The sequence below is a fragment of the Acartia tonsa genome, chromosome 4, assembly GCF_053477335.1.
Source record: "Acartia tonsa isolate MP-2025a chromosome 4, ASM5347733v1, whole genome shotgun sequence".
In the NCBI taxonomy this organism is placed as follows: domain Eukaryota; kingdom Metazoa; phylum Arthropoda; class Copepoda; order Calanoida; family Acartiidae; genus Acartia; species Acartia tonsa.
In genome coordinates, this window is record NC_137263.1 from 1,655,119 (window position 1) to 1,677,767 (window position 22,649).

A 22,649-nucleotide genomic window follows, 5' to 3' on the forward strand; every position below is an offset into this window, starting at 1 on the left:
TATCTTGAATAGGAGCCGACAAAATTACATTTCCCCAATACCAATACGTTCATTGCGGACAGACAAATTGATTTATATCAGAGAGAGAGGGGACAATGAACTATTTATAACACTAGTCCCCAAAGTTTTATAATAGCGTTTTCTCATTTGTTGGCTTAACATTTTTTGGGACTTCGGTGAATTCAGATTGGTTGGATCATTAAGTTGAGTGTCCAAAAGTTTTAACCGTTAATTATATTCTGCAAAAGTCGTAATTTTATGTATCATCATTGGGGATTTACATCAATTTATCGGCTAATTGTCCTATCCCATTAGATCCCTGGATATATATATATAATATGTTGAAGCATTGCTACTAAAAATGAACCTAAACTATAAAATGGCCAGGAGAGGAAAGAACCGAAGCTGCGTCCTGCCGACCTGATGTTTCTGCTGAAGGACGTGGCCGCCAAGGTGGACAAGAAGCTAGTTGGCAAGAAGAAAATGGGTTTTCCAGGTTTGTAAAGTAATAGTTGACCTCTAGGGTAGGTTAGGAAAATAGCCTAAAAGCTGGATGTTACACCACATTATCATGTATTCTAATAATGTGAAACTTGTAGCTGGATAATATAAAGATATACCCCACCCTCCCCCTTTATTCATTCCCATTTCCTCCCTTCCTACTGAATGATTGAAATGACCAATACATGAGGTCCATATTAACAACGTAAATTGACGACAATTTTCTCCCTATCATAATATCGAATCTACATCCATTAGCGAGTTTTTTTATGACACACATTTTTATCACCATTCTCTAGCCTCCTTATTATTTAGGTTTAGGGAACAGCGCTTCGGGGTGCGGGTACACGAACCTGATGTCTCTGGACGAGAGGATGGTGGCTCACTGCCTAGCAATATTTCTACCCAAGCTCTTCGCTAACCTGGACGTTCTTAAGGCACTTAATAAAAGTTTTAATACAAGAGATAAAACTTCATAGAATTTAAAGTACACAAAAAGAATATGTGTAAAAATGTTTTATATTAGACTGCAATTTATACTAGTAACTAAGTTAAGTAATGCTTAGTAAAGTTTTCTTAAGTTACTCTTAAATCTCCCACCCAATATTGTAATGTACAAAAGGGGTAATTTTAATAAATGTAATTGAGAATACATTTAGTCATACCAATGACTGGCAGAAAATAGTTTTCTGCAGGTATCTAAAGGAATAAGACAATGAGCGATAATTTTATGTACATTTACAATAATGATTCACAAAATTACAAGTTAGTGGTTGAAAAGTTTGGACATTCAACTTTATGAAGAAGCTAATCAAAATTAATCAAAAATCTCTGAAGTTGTAAAGCCAACGAATAAGAAAATGTTAAAACTAGGACTAGTGAAATAAACAGCCCAATGTTTCTGTTTTATAAAATATTATTGAATGTCCGCAGGGGTATTTCCAGAACCTTATCCAGATCAACGATGGTATCATGGACTGTGCAAACCTGTACACTCCGGATTGTGCTGTATATTCACAGGAAAGGATGATAAAGGATCCTCCCTCCCCCAATATAGTTAAAAACTTTCCCAGGACCTATGAGAAGCTACCCTGTAAAGGAGAACCCGATCGGTTCAGCGGTTAGTGAGATCCTTCGGTACAGACACACAGACAGACAAACAAACATCCTGTTACTTTATTATAAGGATTGACAACCGATTCTTTTTTACTATTTTAAAGTTGAAAAAAGAATAGAACTAATATTAAAATGTGAAAAACAATGTCCCTGGTAGTTTCAAAATAAGTTTATCTTCCATTGACTTATCTATCCCTGTCATTCATTAATATCTACTTAGTAGCATGCAGAACGATTTACCAGGGGCTGTGAAACTATTAAGTGGTAAAAAAAAGGGGAATGCAGGCTTTTCCAATTTCTATTTTAATGGGGTTGTTGACCGGAGTAGGTAAATAAAATTTTTTGAATATTCTTCGCTTAACAAAAAAATACCAAATAGTTTGGGAAAATTATAAAATTCCTTGACCATCCTGCTACCCTATCAGTGTATCAAACTCGGACTGGACATTGCCACCTCACTCTTTACCTGGAACGGCTTCCAGTCCAGCGACAACGAGTCCATCCTGAAGACCTGTCTGGCGAGCCTGGTCGAGAGGCTGGAGGGCAACGTTGCCGATGACCTCGACCTGCCGCAGCTAGCCGAGAAAACAGTCAGCTATCTCATGACGTTTAAGGATAATATTGTTAGCTGCGAGGTTGCCTCGAGCCATCTGGGTGTGCTGGATGCCCTGGCCAAAATAGAGAACAGTGATTGGGTGCGGCAGCAGGTCAGCCTGACGGCTGGCAGCTATGCCAAGAGAAATTGGCAGACAGCTGAGGGCAAAGACAAGGGAGCTGTTTTTAATGCTCAGGTAACAGATTTAGAAAATGCATAAATTGTCAAAAAGCGAAGTTTTTCTATAATTAGTGTCGGTCCGGACATCCGTCCGTAACAGTTAGCTCTTTTCGTTAATTTAGACATGTTAGAATTAACATGAAACATGTTAACAGAAAGTCCGTACGTTTATTTTAAATATGCAAATTTTTCATGTCTTTGACATCAATTTTTTATGTGAAATGATTACCATATTCATCTGATTTTTGGAATACTGATACCTAGGACAAAAAAGTACTATGTTATAAGCGAAGCTTATCTATAATCAAGTCCTAAAAATGTAATTATGTCCTTAAACAGTATCCTGTATTAAAGCAGTTTTGCAGCAAATATACTTAAAATTTTATTTAAACTTATATATTCATATCATCTTTATTCAGTTCTGACACTCTACAAGTGTTAATGTTCATTTGTCCTACCATTTCAAAGCCTCCTTTTTATGGATATTGTCATCCTTTTTCTGCTTATATGTATGTTCTTTGTTATTCTATTTACCAATACTACTCTATTATAATGCGTCTATTTTCCAGGTAACGAAGTTCTGGACGTATTTCCTGGATTATTCCGACCAACCACTGCAGCTTATCCTGGATATTTTCAACTCGGGCATCCAAGAAGTTTTTGAAAACAAGGTATTTGTTTATTAGAAAAGCTACTCTGTTATTTCAGCTACGCTGGTCCGTCGGTAAAGCTATGGGAGACATCAAACATATCTCTAGTAGTATCTCCTCTATTATATTAGGTCCGTCAGTCCGTTGGTAACGTATAGCTACCATGCAAGATCTTAGAAAATATCCTTGTGTCACCCTACATATTATTTATATTATGAAAATAATATTATTTTTTAGTATGAAGTAAAAGGATTACTAAAACGATAAGGTATACACAACTATGAATTATGTCACCCTAAATATTATATCATGAAACTAATGTTGTTTTTATCATGTAGACAGAGGATTACTATAATGATCAGGCATACACTACACAACTATAACACACATGATGAAACTAATATAATTTTTTTATTATTAAGGCTAAGGATTACTATAATGAAGAATATCCAACAATAACCCGTGCAACCCTACACACACTCTACCAGGTGGCCCTACAGAAGCTGGCGAATGAAATCAAGGCAAAGAATAAAATAATTAGAATTAATAATCAGGGACTTACGGGATAAGACAACGGTAGATAAATTGTTGCACACACATCCTCAATGATGATACACAAAATTATCCTTTCTGTAGATTAAAACAAGAGGTTGAAACGTTTGGACATTATACATAATGAATCAACCAATCAAAATTAAAAAGAGTCCCCAAAGTTATATGCCAACAATTAAGAAACGTTTTTATAAACCTTCGGCGACTAGTGTAATAACCATTCTAATGCTTTCTCACATTTCTATGGTCCAAGTGACCGTCTAAACAGTTGCTTCTAAAAGTTTGTCTGCATTTTAATTATTATTATTTCTAATAGATATTATTGCAAGGATTTTGCACCAGATTTTCATGTTCTGTAATAAAGTGATTCCCCCATTACCTCCCCTCTTTCTGGATAAATGCACTAACCAATAAATGAGGTCCTTGTCAGCAACCTAAATTGACAAAAATATTCCCGTGTCAATATACCCACGTATGTTCTTTATCCATTATTATTCTATTGTGATTACTGCAGGGTAAAACGTATGGTGTAACCAAGGACAAGGATGAACTTCTCATCATGTGGACTCAGGAACGGATAGTATTTTATTAAGTCAGGGTTTCATTCCTGGTACATATTACACTATAATTAAATTGGACAAAAAATTCCTTGAATTTGCACATTTATTCATGTCAAAAAAAGGTCTCTGAACTCAGCGTGGGCGGTTTTATCTGAAGAACCTTTTTAAACCTATAACTTTCGAGTTAGTTCTCAATAGTATAATGTACTTGAATGTTACACCAAATTTGCTCTCAGCGGGCTAAAATAATACATTCCATCCCCTCTCCTCCCACTGACTAATAAATGAGTGACATGTTAGCAACCTAAATTGACCACAATTTTTTCCTGTCATATTATCCACGTATATTCTGTATTCATATTATTGGGAAAGTTTGAAAAAATCCTCCGAGTACTCAATCTACTAGAATTTCCACGTCCTAAAAAAACTATCCACGTTCCTGTAGACGACAGACATCCTATTGAAAGCAGTGAACCCTCTGAAGGTGTGGAGAAACCGGGGCATACTGAAGGCCGTGCTCAAGTACTCAAAACCGGTTATCGACTATTTCCTCAAGAACGGCATGCCACTCTTTGAGGATGTGTTCAAGTAAGATATTTAATCTTTTCTAAAAAGCGAAGCTACTCTTTACTTAAACTTTGTCTGTTTGTTCGCAGGGAAATAAGGGAAAAGACAATGGCTGATAAATTCATGTACATTTTCATTTACGATACACAAAATTACCCCTTCTGTACATTACAATTATTGGTTGAATTGTTGGGACATTGACATTCAACTAAATGAACCAACAATCAAAATTCAATAAAAGTCCCAAGGTTGTTAAGCCAACATATAAATGAATTTTATTATAAAACTTTGGGTCATAGTGTGATAAACAGTTCATTGTCCTCTTTCTCTCTTCAAAGCGGAGCAACTATAATAACTATTGTCCATGAAAATTTTCCTTTTCTAAGGCGCAAGAGCAAAGAGTGCCTCAACGTGATCAAGACCCTGCAGGCGTCCACCCGCTACATGCACGTCATCTGTACATCCACCAAGCTGGACAGCGACCTGGCCTTGGCCAGCTTTGTACCTATGCTCAAGAAAAGCCTGGAGGCTACGGTCTACAGGTATGTTAATGATGATACACAACATAACCCCTTTTGTAGATTAAAATCATTGGTTGAAATGTTTGAGCAGCTTTGTACCCATGCTCAATGTAAGCCTTGAGGCCACTGTCTACAGGTATAGTAAAAATGTTAATGATGATACATAACATTACCCCTTCTGTAGATTAAAATATTGGTTGAAATGTTTGAGCTTCTTTGTACCTTGAGGCCACTGGAAGGCCAATGGACGCTTACTCACACCCTTATGGAATTTTAGCACAACTTACCTCCCCCTTATGATAACTAATCAATATATTATTCATTGGATGTTGAACCAGATTATCTTGTACTCTGATAAAGTGATGCTTGCAGCTGGCTAAAATAACATTACCCCCCATCCACCCCCTTTATCCCATCATCTCTCCTCCTACTGGTTGAACGCACTGACCAAGCAATCTAAATTGACTACAAATTTTCCCCTGTCAATACTCAATATATCCAAATATATATTCTATATATGCTGGACTGTATTCATCGTACTTCCACTTTCACACAATCTTCTTTATATAGAGTACAAGCTATGCTGGCAGCTAATAACTATGGAGATGCTTTCTGGCTGGGTAATCTTAAGAACAGAGACTTGGCAGGAGAGGAAATAATGTCTCAGGTATTCTATAGACTGTTTTTTTCTCATATAGATTAAAGATTTAAAAGTTAAGCAAAGAAATAGAACTTAAATTTTCATTGATATACCTCACTAGTATAAATGTTACCTAAGAAAAGGGTCAGAAATGAAAATAGTTTCTTATGTCTACCCAGTATAAACCAATAAAATTATGTAACCTACCCTGTCATAAAAAAAATAAACAAACAAACGAAAAATTAGCCCACCCATATTCTAACAAAAGTGGTTTTAATTTTATACAATTTTTATTTTAATTTCCGCGGAAAGTTGTCCTGTCCATTATACAATGAAATATATAAAATGAAATATATAACTATTATATGAATATGTGCCACAATCTTGATTTGCAGGTTCCAGAGGAGGATGAGGACGAGGAAGGAGAGGATGAGATGGAGGACAATCAAGATGAAAATCAGGTACCTAACTATCATTTATCATTTTCACATAGCGGCTACGATCTTAGCCTCTAGGGGCTGTGCCCCAAGAGGAAATATATAAAAAAATGATGTACGTAAGGGAATCATTACATCTTCTATTACCTACCTAGCCGAAAAAATTGCAAATGAGTCGCCAATTTTCGCGAATAAATGATAAATTCGCAAAATATATGTAAAACAATTCTATAGGGCATCTTCACCAAGAAAAACAGCAGTGTATCATAAATAGTTGCTGAATAAATCATATTTCCACCATAGCGTTACAGATTGACGGATAAACAAAGTGAATTTTAATATCTTTGCTACTAGATATATATCATTTTGCCATAGGTTTTTTTTTGGGGAGGGGGGGGGCTATTACACCCCAAAACCTTTCAATACTGGATATATGAAATACGTGGATACATTGCTAACATATACATCACTTATTGATCAAATCGTTCATCCAGTATAGAGGGAGGGGATAAGGTAAAGGGGTGGATTGGGGGGGGGGGTATCGTTAGTTTAGCCAGCTGCAAGTATCATGAAAATATCCAAATATTCTGAAACCCTTATTATAATACAAGGATGAGGAGATGGAGTTCAACGGGGCTGAAGATCCAGATTCTGTTAAATACGACGACGATGATGATGACTGAATCAACAAATTACGCGTAAAGATGTGGACTTACTTTAAATTGTTTGAATGACAAAATCATATAATCAACTTGACTTACTTATTTAGACAATTTTTTCATGGTTACCCCAAATTATTTTACGTAATAGAACAAACAATGTTTGCTGATTTTTCTTAAAGATTTGTTTTATTATTATTTTTTTCAATAAATGAAAATTATTATATGGGATAATATGTATAATATGCTTATTTATGAAATTATCAATATATATAGTAATTATTTTTATGTATAACCTAATCAAGGTAAATTTATGTGATTTAAAATTACGCTTAACCATTCTTTTTATGACCTAATGTCAAATATTTTAATCACTTTTGGCATTTATAAAAAAAAATATTATAATCATTATGTACAGTTTAAAATTGATACCTACTGAAAATTGATAAAAAGAAAATTCAATGTGATTATAAACACAAAAATGTAACTAATACGCTTATGTAATCAAATATAATATACATTTTTTCTGAAAATTTACTTTAAGTATTAAAGCCGACAAAGGCCGATAAATTGATGTACGTCCCCAATGATGATACAATTACACAACAATACCTCTTCTTTAGATTAATTAGGGGTTTAAACGTATGAACTGAACACTTAACAGAATGTACCAACGAATCAAAATCCAATAAAAGTCCCCAAAACTGCTGATCCAAAAACTAAGAAACGTGATCATAAAACAGCTTAATGTCACCTTCCTCCCTCCCTGAGCTAAGCTACTCTATAACTTATCCTACCTTTTGCTGTATGGTCCGTCAGGTCCAAATCCAGTTATTGAACAGTAGATAAGCCCAGGGTTTATGGTCTTCAGATGAGAATAACCTAAAAATATATTATTAATTCATAGCTGTTTGTTCTAAAAGATCTCAGAAACGAAACATATATTGTCTTATCCCTTAGAACCCTGGGAGGTAATCATTAATCTTCTGTAGACTTCCAAAGAATTTTTGATGTATATTGTCAAAGCCTTTGTTAAAGTCTAAAATACTTTAATCAACCATTTAAATTTAAAAATTGGAATGAAAGGCAATTTAAATTACATTTCATCCATCAAAAGTAGGATATATATGTAAATAGTTGAGTTTCTTAGTGTTAAATAAATGAGTATAGAATATACGTTGATATATTGACAGGTGAAAATTTGTCGTCAATTTATTATATTGGTCAGTTCTTTCCTGTAGGAGGGAAGGTGGTTTAGTTATTTTAGTCAGCTACGATCTCTACATGAAAATCTGGCACAGTGCAAATGAAGGTGCTTTGACTTTTGTGTCAGAACCTAAATTGGGACATAGTGCATTTCATTACCCTAGGTTAGGTAACTTCATTTCACTTTTCAATAAAATCTAAAATGCAGCGGTTTTTCAGAAAATTAAATTTGAAAATTTCAAGTTCAATTTTCACCCACTAGGAGTTACCGCATAATCATGACAAGAAAAGCAAAGGTTGTTTATTTAAAATTTTGAACAACTTTGCTTTTATAAAGATCTTCATAAAACCACTCCTGAAGTGAGTTAATTAATGGCCATTTTTATCAATTGCTTTGCTAAGGTCACCTTAATTCAGCCTTAAATAAATCATATATAGAGAGGTTTTATGACTGACTTTATGAAAGCAAAGTTGTTCAACATTTTAAATAAATAATCTTTGCCTTTCTTGTCATGATTATGCGGTAACTCCTAGTGGGTGAAAATTGAACTTGAAATTTTTAAATCTAATTTTTTCAAAAACCGCTGCATTTTAGATTTTATTGAAAAGTGAAATGAAGTTACCTAACCTAGGGTAATGAAATGCACTATGTCCCAATTTAGGTTCTGACACTAAAGTCAAAGCACCTTCGAAGGCACTGTGCTGGTGCAATATATCAATAATTCTGTTGAAGAGTTACTCACCTATATTTTTCCTGTCTAGAACGCCAGGCACAAAATTCTCCACAAGAATATCACTTTCTTTAGCTGAAATTATTTTAAAATAATCAACATCCTATAATATAAAGTAGTATGGTTTTTTTTTATCTGTAGTCTTCCTCGATTTAGTCGACATAAACCATGAAAGTTACGTCGACACAATGCAGTCAGTTTTGACAGGGTAAAAGTACTTGCTGTTTTCAATCAAAGAATTGTTTGCAGAATGGGGATAAGTTATATTAAAGGGTTTTTGTACCTAAACTTTGGGGACCAGTATAATTTTAAAGCCCCCCCCCCCCCTCCTTGACCTTATCTAAACCTTGCAATAATTTTCTGACCCTCAAGATTCGACATTCACTTTTATGTGTTCAAACTTTTAAACCATTAATTTTAATATCAGGAAGGGGTAATTTTAACAACATTGTTGTTTTGTATCAATCGTCCATTGTCTTATCCCTTAAGATCCCTGTCCGCTTAATAGTTATTTATCGCATCGTATTCCAGACAGCTTTTCGCGGTTATTAAAATGATAAAATAAAAGATTAAAAAACACAAATTTGATAGCACCGAGGGGCCGAAGACCCTGGCTAACAATAATTTTATTATAACATTCGTGGAAAATCGTCTGTAATTCGATGCGCTATACATGACTTTTAAGTATGACTGAGAACCGATTAAAATCCAGCGAATAATAATTGGTTTCGAAGCCATACTTTAACTATTTACCTAAATCTTGAATAATTTTCTGTCCCTCTGGTTTGGACATATCAACACAAACACTTTTCTTATTCCTGTTAATAGATTTATAATATACATGAATATTATGACAGGGGAAAATGTGTCGTCAATTTAAGCTGCTAACATGGACATCATTTATTGGTCAGTATGTAAATTGTAAATCCTGTAGGAGGAAAGGAGGAAGTTATTATATTAGCCAGCTGAAAGTTTCACTTTATTAAAGAACATGAAAATCTGGAATAACATCCAAGCAATGTTATATCCAATATTCCTGTTGATACTGAGAAAATACGTGGATTCTCGTCTATTGTCATCCCCCTCCAGAAATGGTGGGCCCCATGATCTGAAACAAAATAACAAAGATGATAACTTGCTAAGTAGATACTATACTATAATGTCAGCAACGACCAGTTTTTACTAAAGCCATATAGTATGCAACTTTAAATCCTTAGAATTTCTCATTAATACAATGCCAACATTATTGCCCTACACACATTTTTGTATAGTGAAAATAGTTGTTTTTCCACAAAGTACCCTCTTATTTTAGAATAAATTCATTATATGGCATGGGGTAGTTCTTTTTTCCTACTAGCGGCTATACTCTTAGCATCTAGGAGCTTTGTATTCGAAGGGTCAGAGAGAGGGCTAGACAAACAAAAACAAAATGGCCTAAAACATCACAGGATCTACGTAAAGCTTCACACAAGCTTTTACTTTATATAATAAAAAAGGATAAAATAATAATTTACAACCTTGTATCATCTCCAACAATGGGTCTCTCAATCTTGATCACCTCTGCACCTAGATCTCCTAAAATCATTGTGGCAAACGGTCCCGCTAGGACCCGAGATAGGTCCAATATCCTGAAAAAAGTATTTAGTAATGGTCTCATTAATTTTATGACCTTTGTCCCTAGATCTTCTATAACCTCACTATAAAGTAACTGGACCTCTATTTGTCTGTCTGTACCGAAGGATCTCGCTAACTGCTGAACCGATATGGTTCTACCTTTACTGTGTGTAGCTTCTCATTAGGTCCTGAGAAGGTTTATACCTATTTTATAAGAGGGTACCACCACCCTCACAAGAGAAATCAACCCCAAAAACATTGCAACAAACGGTCCTGCTAGAACCCGAGAAAGGTCCAAAATCCTGAATTATTAGTAATTTAAATTCTTTAGTAGCGAAGCTGCTCTATCATTCACTTTATCTGTCCGTCCGTTACACAATGGAGGAAATGAGATTAACTCAGCTGCTCACTCTGGTTTTTTTTTTGGACAAAATTCAGATCATTATTATTTGCGCATATTTAAGTATATCACATCTATAGCAGTCCGACTGCTTTGAAAAAGCTTTTATTTTTTCACTGATTTGGTCCGATTTTGAAAATTATTGAAGGGAAAGGTATCAATATTAAATTTCCGTTGTTTTATGGGATTTTTATGTATTGACACAAAGCCATTTAGCATGGGTCAGGTAAGAAAAGATAAATAGATATTTTTGATGTAAGTTTCGTGATTTTTTAAATTCTTGATATCCTTTATTTCTATGTTTTTGATGATCATTGAACATATGATTGATTCACCTTATCCATTTTTTAATCCATATTTTTTTTGAGCTTCGCTACTGATAAATGTTGTCCTCGTTGTTTTATTTATGTGTGTAAATTTAAAACCTTACAAGAAATTTATCTTAGAACTACTCTGAACGTACAGACAATCGCAAACAGACGTACACTAACTGTAGAATAGCAATAGTTATTTTTGTACCTTATTCCTTGGAGAGGACTTTTGTTGGTTGCTTCTGTGCTTAGTAACCTCTTTTTTAGACCATTCGGACGAACTTACCATCTAACTGTAGAATAGCAATAGTTATTTTTGTACCTTATTCCTTGGAGAGGACTTTTGTTGGTTGCTTCTGTGCTTAGTAACTTCTTCCATCTAGACAAATTATAGTAATTTTATTGGATTTTTCAGTATGGCTCGAAACCGCTTGATTAGAACCGGTGCTCAGCTATACTGAAAAACCATGTATAGCACCGATTATTTTCTATGAATATCAAAATCATTAAAATTCGTTGGCCCGAGACTCCTTCCCGTCGGTGTTAACAAAACTGGTTTTAATCTTATAATTCTTAATTTTAATATTCGCGGAAAGCTGTCTTTAATACGACGCGATAATAACTGGATTTTCAAATTTTCAACTTCAAATTGATTTTTTTTCTTATCTAAACAGTAAATTAAGATGAAGATGCGCTCTACAGTTCAAACCTTTTCAAATTACTGTTAACTATGGCTTTGAAATCAATAAATATAACTTACTCCGTCCATTCAATGATTTTTTGTGCTTCGCTACTTATGAATTTTGTCATTCATGTTTATTTATAACATTAAATATTCACATATATTGATCGAATCACCTCCGAACTAACATATCAAATTATAGAGAAGCTCCACAATTAACAAAAACAATTTAAAAAGTCTTACATTTTATTTTTGCTTAGAGTAGATTTAATTGTTGCACTAAACATTTTTTTTTATTGATCACATTTGTTTGTAAACAATTCTGAAACAAGTTACAAAATTACATAGTTTATCAGGGATCTTAAGGGATAAGACAATGGGCTGTAAATTGATGTACATCCCAAACAATGATCTACAAAATTACCCCTGTTGTAGGTTACTATTTGTATTTAAAATGTTTAAGACACTGAAATTAACCCTTACAGATCGGGGGGGGGGGGGGCTCTTGGAGCCCCCCCTCTAGTTTTTTCAATCTCATTTTTTTGTAGGTAAGATGAAGAGCTGTAACTTCATGACTTTTAAAGTTTAGTAATTATACGTAGGCAAGAGTTGATTTTATTAGGATATCTGGTCTGTGTCGGTCGTGGTGTCCGGTCAAAGTCGGTTGGGTAGCAAAAAAAATTAGAAAAAATTCTAAATAAATCTTAATTTCTACATTATACTTTTGTGTATAAGGTAGAAACCTAAATTTTTTTTGGTGAAAACTTAGATATCAATGACCTTCTGAGAAAAGTAGCGTTATGACCGTTTGACCGCTCCCTGACCGACTTTATGACCGATTTTTGTCCGGCTTTTACTACAAACATATATCATGAATATCGTGGCTTCTATTACTGCTAGAGACCTATATTTTTTTTTGGTAAATCCTTGAGCAATAATAAAAAGATAAAAATATTAATTTGCGCCGCCAACCACCGTAACCGCCGAAAATGGCGGTTTCCGTTATTTGCCGTTTTTCGGCGATGATCAGAAAAAGAAATTTTTTGTCATGAAAAATAAAAGTTCGTCCTAAAATTTGATCATCCTAGCTGCAAAATTGGCCGCTCTACAGCTGTTTTAAAATTTAGCGGCTGGCCGCTATGACTAGAAAAAGTAATTTTCTCTAAAAATACACATGAACCACCAGAAAAAAATTTTACGTCTTGATCTGTACCAGGAGCCGAGATAGAGGGGGGGGGCTCTTGGAGCCCCCCCCCCCCCTGATCTATTAAGGTGGGAATTGGGGCCCGATCTGTAAGGGTTAATAAAACAATTACAATTTGATAAGTCCCCAAAGTTGTTAAGACAAAGAATAAGAAAACGTCAACATAAAACGTTGGGGACCAGTGTAATAAACAACACAATGTCTACTCGGCCTCGCTGTAGAAAATTACATAATTTTATACATATACAATCTAAGATGCAAAATATTTACAATAGAACAAGGATGACAACATCCATAAAAACGAAGCTATAAAATCAGAATGAAGGACAAACGAACCATAATTCTTGTAGAGTGTCAGAACTTAATAAATAGAACATCAATTTGTAAGTTTATACAAAATTGTACATAAATTTGTAGCAAAATACTAAATACTTAAAAATTATGACTTTAAATAAGGCATTAGTCCCATGTTTGTTAAGGCTTTCTCTGCTACTTCATCCCAACCTAAACAAAACAAAAATGAGGTGATTTGCCTCTAATTTAAATTAAACTTATAATTTTTACAAATACAAAAAAATATTGTCAATTCCTCAGCCATACTAAAAAATCATGTATAGCAACGTGTCTTAGACAGTTTTTCACGAATATTATAATAAAATCGATTGTAGTATCCAAATATTTTGACACCTACCTTTATTAGCAGCTGGATTGATGGGACTGGGATGCATTAGAGATCCCACTCCGATTTTTAGTCCATGTCTCTTGGTAAAAATTTTAAAATTAAATTTTAATTAAAAAAAAAGAACGAAACTACTTTTTAAAAATTTTTTTTGGTAGGAGGGGGGGGGTGCTAGTATTTCTCTATTGGTAATTTATGTTGGGAGGGTGGTGGTTCCCACCCCTAAAATAGTTTTAAACCCTAACTGAACCTATGAGAAGCTTCGCTGTAAAGAACCATATCGGTTCAGCGGTTGGCGGGATCCTTCGCTGGACACATAGAGATCATTTTACTTTATTATAAGGACTAGCGGCTTCGCCCCTAGCCTCTAGGGGCTTTTTCCCTATAGGTTCAGGGAAGAATTAAAAAAATTTATATTTTCTAAAACCTTCGAATTTTTTCTCTTTTTTAATGTTTTTAAAAATTTCTTTGCCATTATGCTTTTTGGGGCTTTGCCCCTACAGGAGAAGGAAGGTTTCAAAATCTTTTTGAATTTGAAAAAAAAAAAGTTTAACAGAAGAAAAGAAATTTAAAAAGAAGAAAAAATTAAGAATATAAAAGATATAAAAAAGTATAAAGAAATATAAAAAGATAAAAAAAAGTAGAAAGAAATATAAAAAGATATAAAAATTTTTAAAAATATATAAATTTATATAAAAACATTAAAATTAGAAAAAAATATTTGGGGGGGGGGATTTTCGTTTTTTGGGGGGTTATGGTTGTCCCACCCCCCAAGAAAATAGCAAAAAACCACCACAGGACCAATAGGTATATACCCTGAAGAGTAGAATCCGATTGGTTCAGCGGTTACAAAGATCTTAAGCTTCAGACGGACGGACGGACAGACATCAAGCTACTTTGTATTATTGATAGACAGAGAAGTTTATTATAAGGGATAGACAGAGAAGCTTTACTCTAAAATAAAACCATATCTATTCGGCGGTTCGCTACACACACACAGGAGACAGAGAGACATCTTGTTACTTTTACATAAAACTTTAATTTTAATAGAATTTAATTCAATGTAAATAATACCTTAATAATACTTTTAGCTCTAGTTTCAGCAAATTTTCCGACCCCAACAATGAACACTGTTCCAAGCAGGTCTAACAAAAATAATGGATATAGAATATACGTGGATATAACGACAGGGGAAAATGGTTGCAATTATGATTGCTAATATGGACCTCATATATTGGTCAGTTCTTTCATCTAGTAGGAGGGGAGTTGTGGGTTAAATGGGGTGGAAGAGGTAATCGTTATTTTAGCCAGCTTCGAGTATTACATTATTAGAGTATATCTGGTGTAACAACCTAATAAAAATATATCCATTAATTCAAACAAGGTTAGTTTTCAACAAAATTATGCTTTGAAATAAACAAAGTTTTCAACATCTAGAGAAACCATTATTACAAAAATCAATTAAGCAATGATTGCATTACATTAACATTACTTAAGATTTTTATATTATATGTAAATATATATTACTTATTTATAATTTTTTATTTTATTACTCGTCGAAAAATGTCTGAAACACTGTGCTATACAATATTTTTCAGTAGAACTAAGATCCAGTTATAATCTAGCGGATATTAATCAGGTTCGAAGCCTAGAATTTGTTTCAAAGTTTGATCACAGGCCTTGGTCAGGGGTTTCCTGACTTTCTTGCACATTTTATGACACTAGTCCCCAAAGTTTTATAATAATATTTTCTTATTCGTTGACTTAACAACTTTTATTGAATTTTGATTGGTTGGTTCATTAAGTTAAGTGTCCAAACGTTTCAAACACTAATTTAAATCTACAAATCGGGTAGATTTGTTAATAATCATTGAAGATGTACATCAATTTATCGGCCATCGTCCTATCCCTTTAGATCCCTGGAATATATTAAATAATTTTACCTAAAATTTGTTTCAAAGTTTGATCACAGGCCTTGGTCAGGGGAGCCCTAACCTCCTTAGACATTTCTGCTGGGGCAATATTCTTTCCAGACTCCTGAATTCAATAAATATTGCCATAATTTAGCCGCCTTTAAGCCTCAGTGAAATCGTCATATTAAAACTTTATTCAGCTGGATGACTAAACCTGTCTTTTCCATCTTTTAAAAATCTTATTTTTTTGCACACAAGAGGATTTAAATTTGAGTCTTAAGCGCGGCTGCCGAGCCCAGAAAAAACCTTACTTAACATAAAAAGATTTCCCTGTAAAACTATTTTCACTTTCAAAGGACGTTAAGAAAAAGAGAGTGTTTAAAAAAATATCAGGGCGTCCAAACATTTTCTTGCCAAATAATTCCCAAAATCTACAAAGCTTATTATTGCTTCGCTGCTTTTTGACAAAGTCATCCTTGTTTTAGTTTTTAGTTAACTTCATAAATGCCGAAAGACAGTGGTTTAAAACTAAACAGTGTTTGAATAAATTTTCAGGGTGTCCAATATTTTTCTGGGAATATCCCCAAAATTTACAAAGTATAAGCTTATTATTGCTGCCCTTTTTTTATGAAAAATTCAGCCTTGTTTTAGTATATAGTATACCTTCATAAATGCCAAAGGACAGTGGTTTAGAACAAAGCAGTGCTTGAAGAAATTTTCAGGGTGTCCACAAATTTTCTGGAAATATCCCCAAAACCTGGAGCCGGACACCTCTTTCCGTTTACACTCAAAACCTAAAATTTTTCCAATTATGGTATACAAAATTTTCCCTTTTGTTCATTAGTTGAGAACATTATACACAGTTATTTTGTATAACCTAATCAAGACTCAAACTTATCCTTGGTTTTTTAGCTAACGATTGTCAGAACAAGTTTATGAACTGTTCACAGTCAGCACGCCGTTAGGATTGCATGACCTTTGTCTTAAAGTACTAGATGAAAATGGTTATGAACTGTACTTCATTAAAGCCATTCAATTAAAAAAAATTCCCCATTCAGAACTATAATAGCAGAGAGTAATTTTAACGTCTTTAGAATGACGCAAATAATAACGATTGAGCGTATAAACAGGAATTAAAAGATCATATGGCTTTTAGTAAAAAATTTTAAATTGATTTTCCAGTATGGCTTCGAAACCGATTATATCCGCTGAATGGATTTGAACCGGTTCTCAGCAATACTAAAAAATCGTGTATTGTATCGTATTAAAAACAGTTTTCCAAAATTGTGGCTAAAAACTGTTTTTTAATCTTATAATTATTCATTTTAATATCCGCGGAAAGCTGTCTATAATACGAAGCGATAAATAACTATACCTTCAATTGGACGTTTAGGGTGTTGGGGTAGTTTGGGTGTTTTCATTGGACCTTCAATATTTAGAAATTCTCTACAACTGTACACATCCCCGAAAGGAACACCTAAATTATATAATTCAGAACTGTTATTTCTTGCATCATATTATAAACAGCTTTCCGCGAATATAAAATGTACAATTTTAGATTAAAACTAGTTTTTTAGACCCGAGATGCCGAAAAAATTGGTTTTAATCTTATGATTGTACATTTTTATATTCGTAAAAAAACTGGTTATAATACAATGCTAGTTTTTTTCGTATGGATGAGAACCGGTTCTAATCCACTGGATATTAATCGGTTTTGAATGAGTACAAGAAAAAATGTTACCTGTTTGACACATGCCCCAAGGGCCAGGATTCATCCCAAGAAATAATACTGATTTCTCCCCGTCTAGAATTATAAAAGTATGATTTATATTTTTAAGTCAAACCAATTAGTCAAAAATATAATATCTTAAAATATTAAATAATTCCGTTTTGATAAAATCTAAAGCAATTATTGATTTGGGATTTTGAATAGATATTCCACTCATTTTTTCCTTCTCTACATCTTTAACTAAAAAATAATCGAATTCTATGAAATAATAAAAATATAACTAAATTTATGTAAGTTTGACATAAGCTTGGCCTTTGACATAAATTCTTAATTTCTATCAAGATGGTTACATAGTTAAAAATAAAAAAAAAATACTAAAAGAAGGTGTCTTAACTTTTTTGATTTTTATTTAGAATAGCTAGTCGGTTTTTGAAGTAATTTAAGTTATTTTTAATTAAATCGGTTTTAAGGTACTAAAACACAACAAAATAAAAGAAGAAAGGTATTTTTCAATAACAATAATAGATTTTAACATATAAGGTCATTAAAAATGATATTCTTATTATTTCACATTATAGTCTCTTTTTACTACTATCACATTTTTAAAAAAAAATTACCTAGATATTTGTCTAGAAAGCGTTGGTGTGGAATAATCGCATGATCTAAAATAAGAAACAAGGATGACAATTCATGTATATGAAGCTAGCCCCAGCGGGCTAGGTCGGTGGCCCGCAGGGGTTAAATGCATTATTTTCCAATATATATCTTGTTACATATATCAAAATATAGGTTTTTAAGGTCAAGAAACTCAAATTCAGAGCTAAAATAAGCATAAGTCTTACCTGAAGCTAACCCCCGCAGGCTAGGTAGATCTTCTGCAGGGCTTAAGTGCATTTTACCTAACCTAACCTAGAAACTTACTTATTTTTTGGTTTTTTCCTTGAATGAACTGTGTCTATGAATGAGGACTCCTTGGGTCAGCCTCCTGTATGAAGAATCTTTTAAATGATGGCTTTAGGACTGAACACTGTGTATCTAAGTAAAACCTAGCCCGCCTGGGTCAGTCCCCGACTTTCTAGATCATCTTAAATAATGTTCTCATGAACAGTTTATTCAATTAAAAATCTTCAAAAAAGTAAGATTCTAGGTTAGGTTTGGTAAAATGCATTTAAGGCTTGCAGGCAATCCACCTAGCCCGCAGGGGCTAGCTTCAGATTAGTCTGATTCAATTACTAGCTCTAAATTTGAATTTCTGGACCTAAAAAACCTGTAATTTTATGTATGACAGCACATACTTTTTAAATATGCACTTAACCCCTGCGGGCCACCCACCTAGCCTGATGGGGTCAGTCCCCGACTTGCTTGATCATCTTAAATAATGTTCTCATAAATAGACACAGTTTATTCCAGAAAAAAAACCCTAAAAAAACAAGTAAGGTTCCAGGTTAGGTTAGGTAAAATGCACTTAAGACTTGCAGGCAACCCACCTAGTAGCCCGCTGGGGCTAGCTTCAGATTAGTCTGATACTTTTATTAGCTGTAAATTTGAGTTTCTTGACCTAAAAAACCTATAATTTGATGTATTATAACACATACTTTTTTTTAAAAATGCATTTAACCCCTACGGGCCACCCACCTAGCCCGCTGAGGTCAGTCTTCGACTTGCTTGAACATCTGAAATAAGATCCTCATGAATGGACAGTTTATATGAGAAACAAAACCTAAAAAAATTATATTAAATGTAAGTTTCTAGGTTAGGTTAGGTAAAATGCACTTAAGCCCTGTTGGCAACCCACCTAGCCCGCTGGGGTTAGCTTCAGATTAGTCTAATGCTTATTTCATCTCTGAATTTGAGTTCTTTGACCTAAAAAAAACCTATAATTGGATGTATCTCAACAAAAATATTGGGAAAATGCACTTAACCCCTGCAGGCCAACCACCTAGCCCGCTGGGGTTAGCTTCAGATTATTCTAATGCTTATTTTAGCTCTGAATTTGAGTTCTTCTAAAAAACCTGCTATATTTTGATATATCACAAGATGTATTTTGGAAAATAATGCACTTAACCCCTGCAGGCCACCGACCTAGCCCGCTGGGGCTAACTTCAGATTAGTCGGTCCTCGACTTGCTGGATCATTTTAAATAAAGTCTTATTAATAGATACAGTTTATTAAAGAAAAAAACCTGTAAAAATATAAGTAAGTTTCTAGGTTAGGTTAGGTAAATGCTCTTAAGCCCTGCAGAAAACCAACCGAGCCCGGGGGGGTTAGCATCAGGTTAGTCTAATGGTAATTTTCGCTCAGAATTTGAGTTTCTTGACCTAAAAAACCTATATTTTTATATATAACAAGATATATATTGGAAAAAATGCACTTAACCCCTGCGGGCCACCAACCTAGCCCGCTGGGGTCGGTTCCCGACTTGCTGGATTATCTTAGATAAAGTCATCATTAATAGACAAAAATTATAAAAAAAAACATGTTAAAATATAAGTAAGTTTCTAGGTTAGGTTAGGTAAATGCTCTTAAGCCCTGCAGAAAACCAACCTAGTCCGGGGGGTTAGCTTCAGGTTAGTCTAATGCTAATTTTCGCTTAGAATTTGAGTTTCTTAACCTAAAAAACCTATATTTTGATACATAACATGATATATATTGGAAAAAATGCACTTAACCCCTGCGGGCCACCAACCTAGCCCGCTGGGGCTAGCTTCAGATTAGTCTAAAGCTTATTTTAGTTTTAAATTTGAGTTCCTTGACCTAAAAAACCTATAATTAGATGTATCACAACATATGTATTGGGAAAAAGGCACTTAACCCCTGCGGGCCACCCACCTAGCCCCCTGGGGTCGGTCCCCGACTTGCTGAATCATCTTAAATAAAGTCCATATGAATAGATACAGCGTATTTAAGTTAAAACCCTAAGAAAAAACAATTTAAGTTAAGTGTCCACATCAAAATAGACCAAAAAAAGCCTAAAAACCCCATTTCCGCAGGGTTTTTCATACCTAACCTAACCTTAAAATAAAAAATTTTAGATTTTTTTGCCATTTAGATGTAATACCTATAGGACTAGGCTTATATACCAAGTTTGAAGGGTCTAGCTAAATTTTAAGACCATTTTGCTCACGGATTACGAATAAATGTCATTACGCCCCCCCCCCCCCTGTCTGTAATACACTTTATACATGAATTTTTAGTATGGCTGAGACTGGTTCTAATCCAGCAGATATTGACCGGTTTAGAAGCTGTACTGGAAATTAACTTATTGGCACCAAAGGAGCATTCGTATAGTGACGGGTACGAATCCGGATAATGATAGCGTCATCCTAAGGAACTCTTGTTAAAATATCATTAAAGACAATTACAAAAATAGTTTTTCGTTTATTTGTCTGTTTCTTTAGGTCAGGTTAGGTTAGGTTATATAAGTTACTTAATAGCCCCTCAGGGTTAGAGCTTATCTGTAACCAACTACTGAATTAATTTGAAAAAAATATTTGGTAATTTCAGCTGATTTTTTCGTGATTTTATAGGGCAACGCTTCGTAGTAAAGACGACCTTTTTATCTGCCCCTCAAATATCATTTAAATTTATATCGCTTGTTGGATATACCTTATTCCAGGTTAGAGTCCCCCGGAGGGGTAAGTTAGAGAAAAAATCTACCACCGTCCCCCTACACTTATTTCTTTCAAGAAAAGCAACAAAATTTTTCCACTACACTTACCTATATCCCAATGAGCAATAGCAGACTATATCTGTAGGCTTGGAATCTGTGTTTTCTAAAAATATAAGAAAGTTAAGGTAAATACAGGGAGGAGGGGAACATTGGGCTGTTTTTTACGCTAGTCCCCAAAGTTTCATTACAACTTTTTGGACTTTTATGAAATTTAATTGGTTGATTCAAGTTTATTGTCCAAATGTTTCACTCATTACTTGCAATCTACAGAAGGGGTAATTTTGTGTGTCATCATTGGGGATGTGTACATCAATTTATTGGCCATTGTCTTATCCCTTTAGATCCCTGAGTAAATAGGTAATCATATATAGAAAAATAGTCTTCATAACTTTGGTTGGATTTTTAATTGTCAGGTATATTCAGTGATATGACAATGTACGATAAATTAATATGCATTCCCAATTATAATAAACAAAATTATTAAAATTATTGTCGGAAAAGACTGGACAATGACATGGACAATTTTTAGTTTGTATTAACCAATTATGATTTTAAAAAAACAAAAAACTTTTACCTGTTATAAATTTTTCCAGCTCTTGTTGTGACTCAAGAAAATGAAAATGCTTCGCGTTCTCTATTCTGCTCACCAAATATTCTTCCTAGAAATTATAGGTTTTCTTGTGAGGTTGCAGCTGACTAATTACAAAAAGACATTCACCTGAGAGGGGACATTAGACTGTGCACGGTTTGTTTTTTATTAAATGAATAAGTTAGGGTACAATGTTTGGCACTTTCGATATAAGTAAATGATAATAACAAAGCCACAGAATACGATAATACCTTCAGAAAAATCGATGAAAATAGTTTTCATACTAAATTTTGGTTTTTTATATTTTTTCTAAAATGTCATGACAGAAGATGCAAAATGTCGTCTTAGTTTTTTGAAAAGATTAATCTTCGCTGAAATCTAAATTATCAAAATATTTTTTTGGTAAATGATTATACGATATATGTCAAACATTTTATCAGAAAGAAATATTTAAAATTGTGAAGTAGAAACCTGAATAATTTTTCTTGTGGAAATAGTTTTCTGCAAATGTTGATAAACATATGTCTGCTAGCATTAAGATGTTTGTACTGTCAATACACGTTGGGTTTTATTTAAAGAATTTCTTTAAAATGTTTTTTTTTACATTGTATACCAATAACGCAATATTTGCTATCAGAAAACCCCCGACTAAGACTCGCCTACGACCCGATCTTTTAGGATTGCTTTGTAATTTACATTTTTGAAAGTCTTTCAACAGTATACACAGCAAATTCTCTCTCTTTTAACTAACTTTCCGAATAATATACCTAAAGCATTTGAATTGACAAAGGCTATGCTAATATTTTTACCATTCAAGTTTATTTAATATTCTAATAAATAGCGCAACCCTCCAAGTTTATGACTACTTTTCTTGAACATATGATCTAAAGAATAAGCTCTGACGCAATGTCATATAAGGATATTATAATATTCATTAAAAAAA

General features: G+C 33.7%; 3 protein-coding genes across 4 annotated transcripts in view; 1 reads left to right on the forward strand and 2 right to left on the reverse strand.

Moving 5' to 3' along the window:
- Positions 1-12,407, reverse strand: part of LOC145315639 (succinyl-CoA:glutarate CoA-transferase) — a 44,589-nt gene extending 32,182 nt beyond the window's left edge. Inside the window, exons 1-7 of one of the 2 annotated variants that reach the window (XM_080155628.1) lie at positions 12,166-12,406; positions 11,563-11,619; positions 10,433-10,543; positions 9,947-10,023; positions 9,669-9,728; positions 8,928-8,990; positions 7,776-7,860 (exon numbers count right to left, since the gene is read on the reverse strand). In XM_080155628.1, the coding sequence (XP_080011754.1) occupies positions 7,776-7,860; positions 8,928-8,990; positions 9,669-9,728; positions 9,947-10,023; positions 10,433-10,543; positions 11,563-11,619; positions 12,166-12,209 (497 nt within the window). In that variant the 5' untranslated portion in view covers positions 12,210-12,406. Of the gene's footprint in view, positions 1-7,775; positions 7,861-8,927; positions 8,991-9,668; positions 9,729-9,946; positions 10,024-10,432; positions 10,544-11,562; positions 11,620-12,165 lie in introns of both variants that reach the window. The other variant, XM_080155629.1, reaches the window with a different exon arrangement.
- On the forward strand, positions 386-7,511 carry LOC145315610 (Fanconi anemia group D2 protein-like). Its single transcript, XM_080155591.1, has 12 exons — positions 386-496; positions 817-938; positions 1,435-1,518; positions 2,040-2,408; positions 2,962-3,063; positions 3,465-3,563; positions 4,109-4,163; positions 4,598-4,742; positions 5,108-5,263; positions 5,813-5,909; positions 6,278-6,343; positions 6,931-7,511. The coding sequence occupies exons 1-12, from the start codon at positions 424-426 to the stop codon at positions 7,000-7,002; spliced, it is 1,440 nt and encodes a 479-aa protein (XP_080011717.1). The 5' UTR covers positions 386-423; the 3' UTR covers positions 7,003-7,511.
- An 830-nt stretch (positions 12,408-13,237) lies between the features above and the next one.
- Positions 13,238-21,199, reverse strand: Smug (Single-strand-selective monofunctional uracil-DNA glycosylase). Its single transcript, XM_080155639.1, has 9 exons — positions 21,166-21,199; positions 18,065-18,109; positions 17,460-17,522; positions 17,094-17,195; positions 16,382-16,512; positions 15,749-15,842; positions 14,880-14,950; positions 13,818-13,887; positions 13,238-13,630 (listed from the first exon to the last, which is right to left on the reverse strand). The coding sequence occupies exons 3-9, from the start codon at positions 17,491-17,493 to the stop codon at positions 13,566-13,568; spliced, it is 567 nt and encodes a 188-aa protein (XP_080011765.1). The 5' UTR covers positions 17,494-17,522; positions 18,065-18,109; positions 21,166-21,199; the 3' UTR covers positions 13,238-13,565.
- Between the last annotated feature and the right edge of the window lie 1,450 nt (positions 21,200-22,649).

Bases quoted from the DNA above. Each gene is read 5' to 3' on its own strand.
- LOC145315610 (XM_080155591.1), top strand. From the start codon at position 424: ATGTTTCTGCTGAAGGACGTGGCCGCCAAGGTGGACAAGAAGCTAGTT. The intron at 3,064-3,464 runs GTATTTGTTTAT...TTTATTATTAAG, and splicing joins AAGAAGTTTTTGAAAACAAG to GCTAAGGATTACTATAATGA. The intron at 5,910-6,277 runs GTATTCTATAGA...CTTGATTTGCAG, and splicing joins GAGAGGAAATAATGTCTCAG to GTTCCAGAGGAGGATGAGGA.
- Smug (XM_080155639.1), bottom strand. From the start codon at position 17,493: ATGAATCCTGGCCCTTGGGGCATGTGTCAAACAG. The intron at 16,513-17,093 runs GTATAGTTATTT...GAAAAATTTTAG, and splicing joins CCCTAAACGTCCAATTGAAG to GTTTTGAGTGTAAACGGAAA. The intron at 14,951-15,748 runs GTAAAATTATTT...TATTTTTGTTAG, and splicing joins AACTTTGAAACAAATTTTAG to ACCTGCTTGGAACAGTGTTC.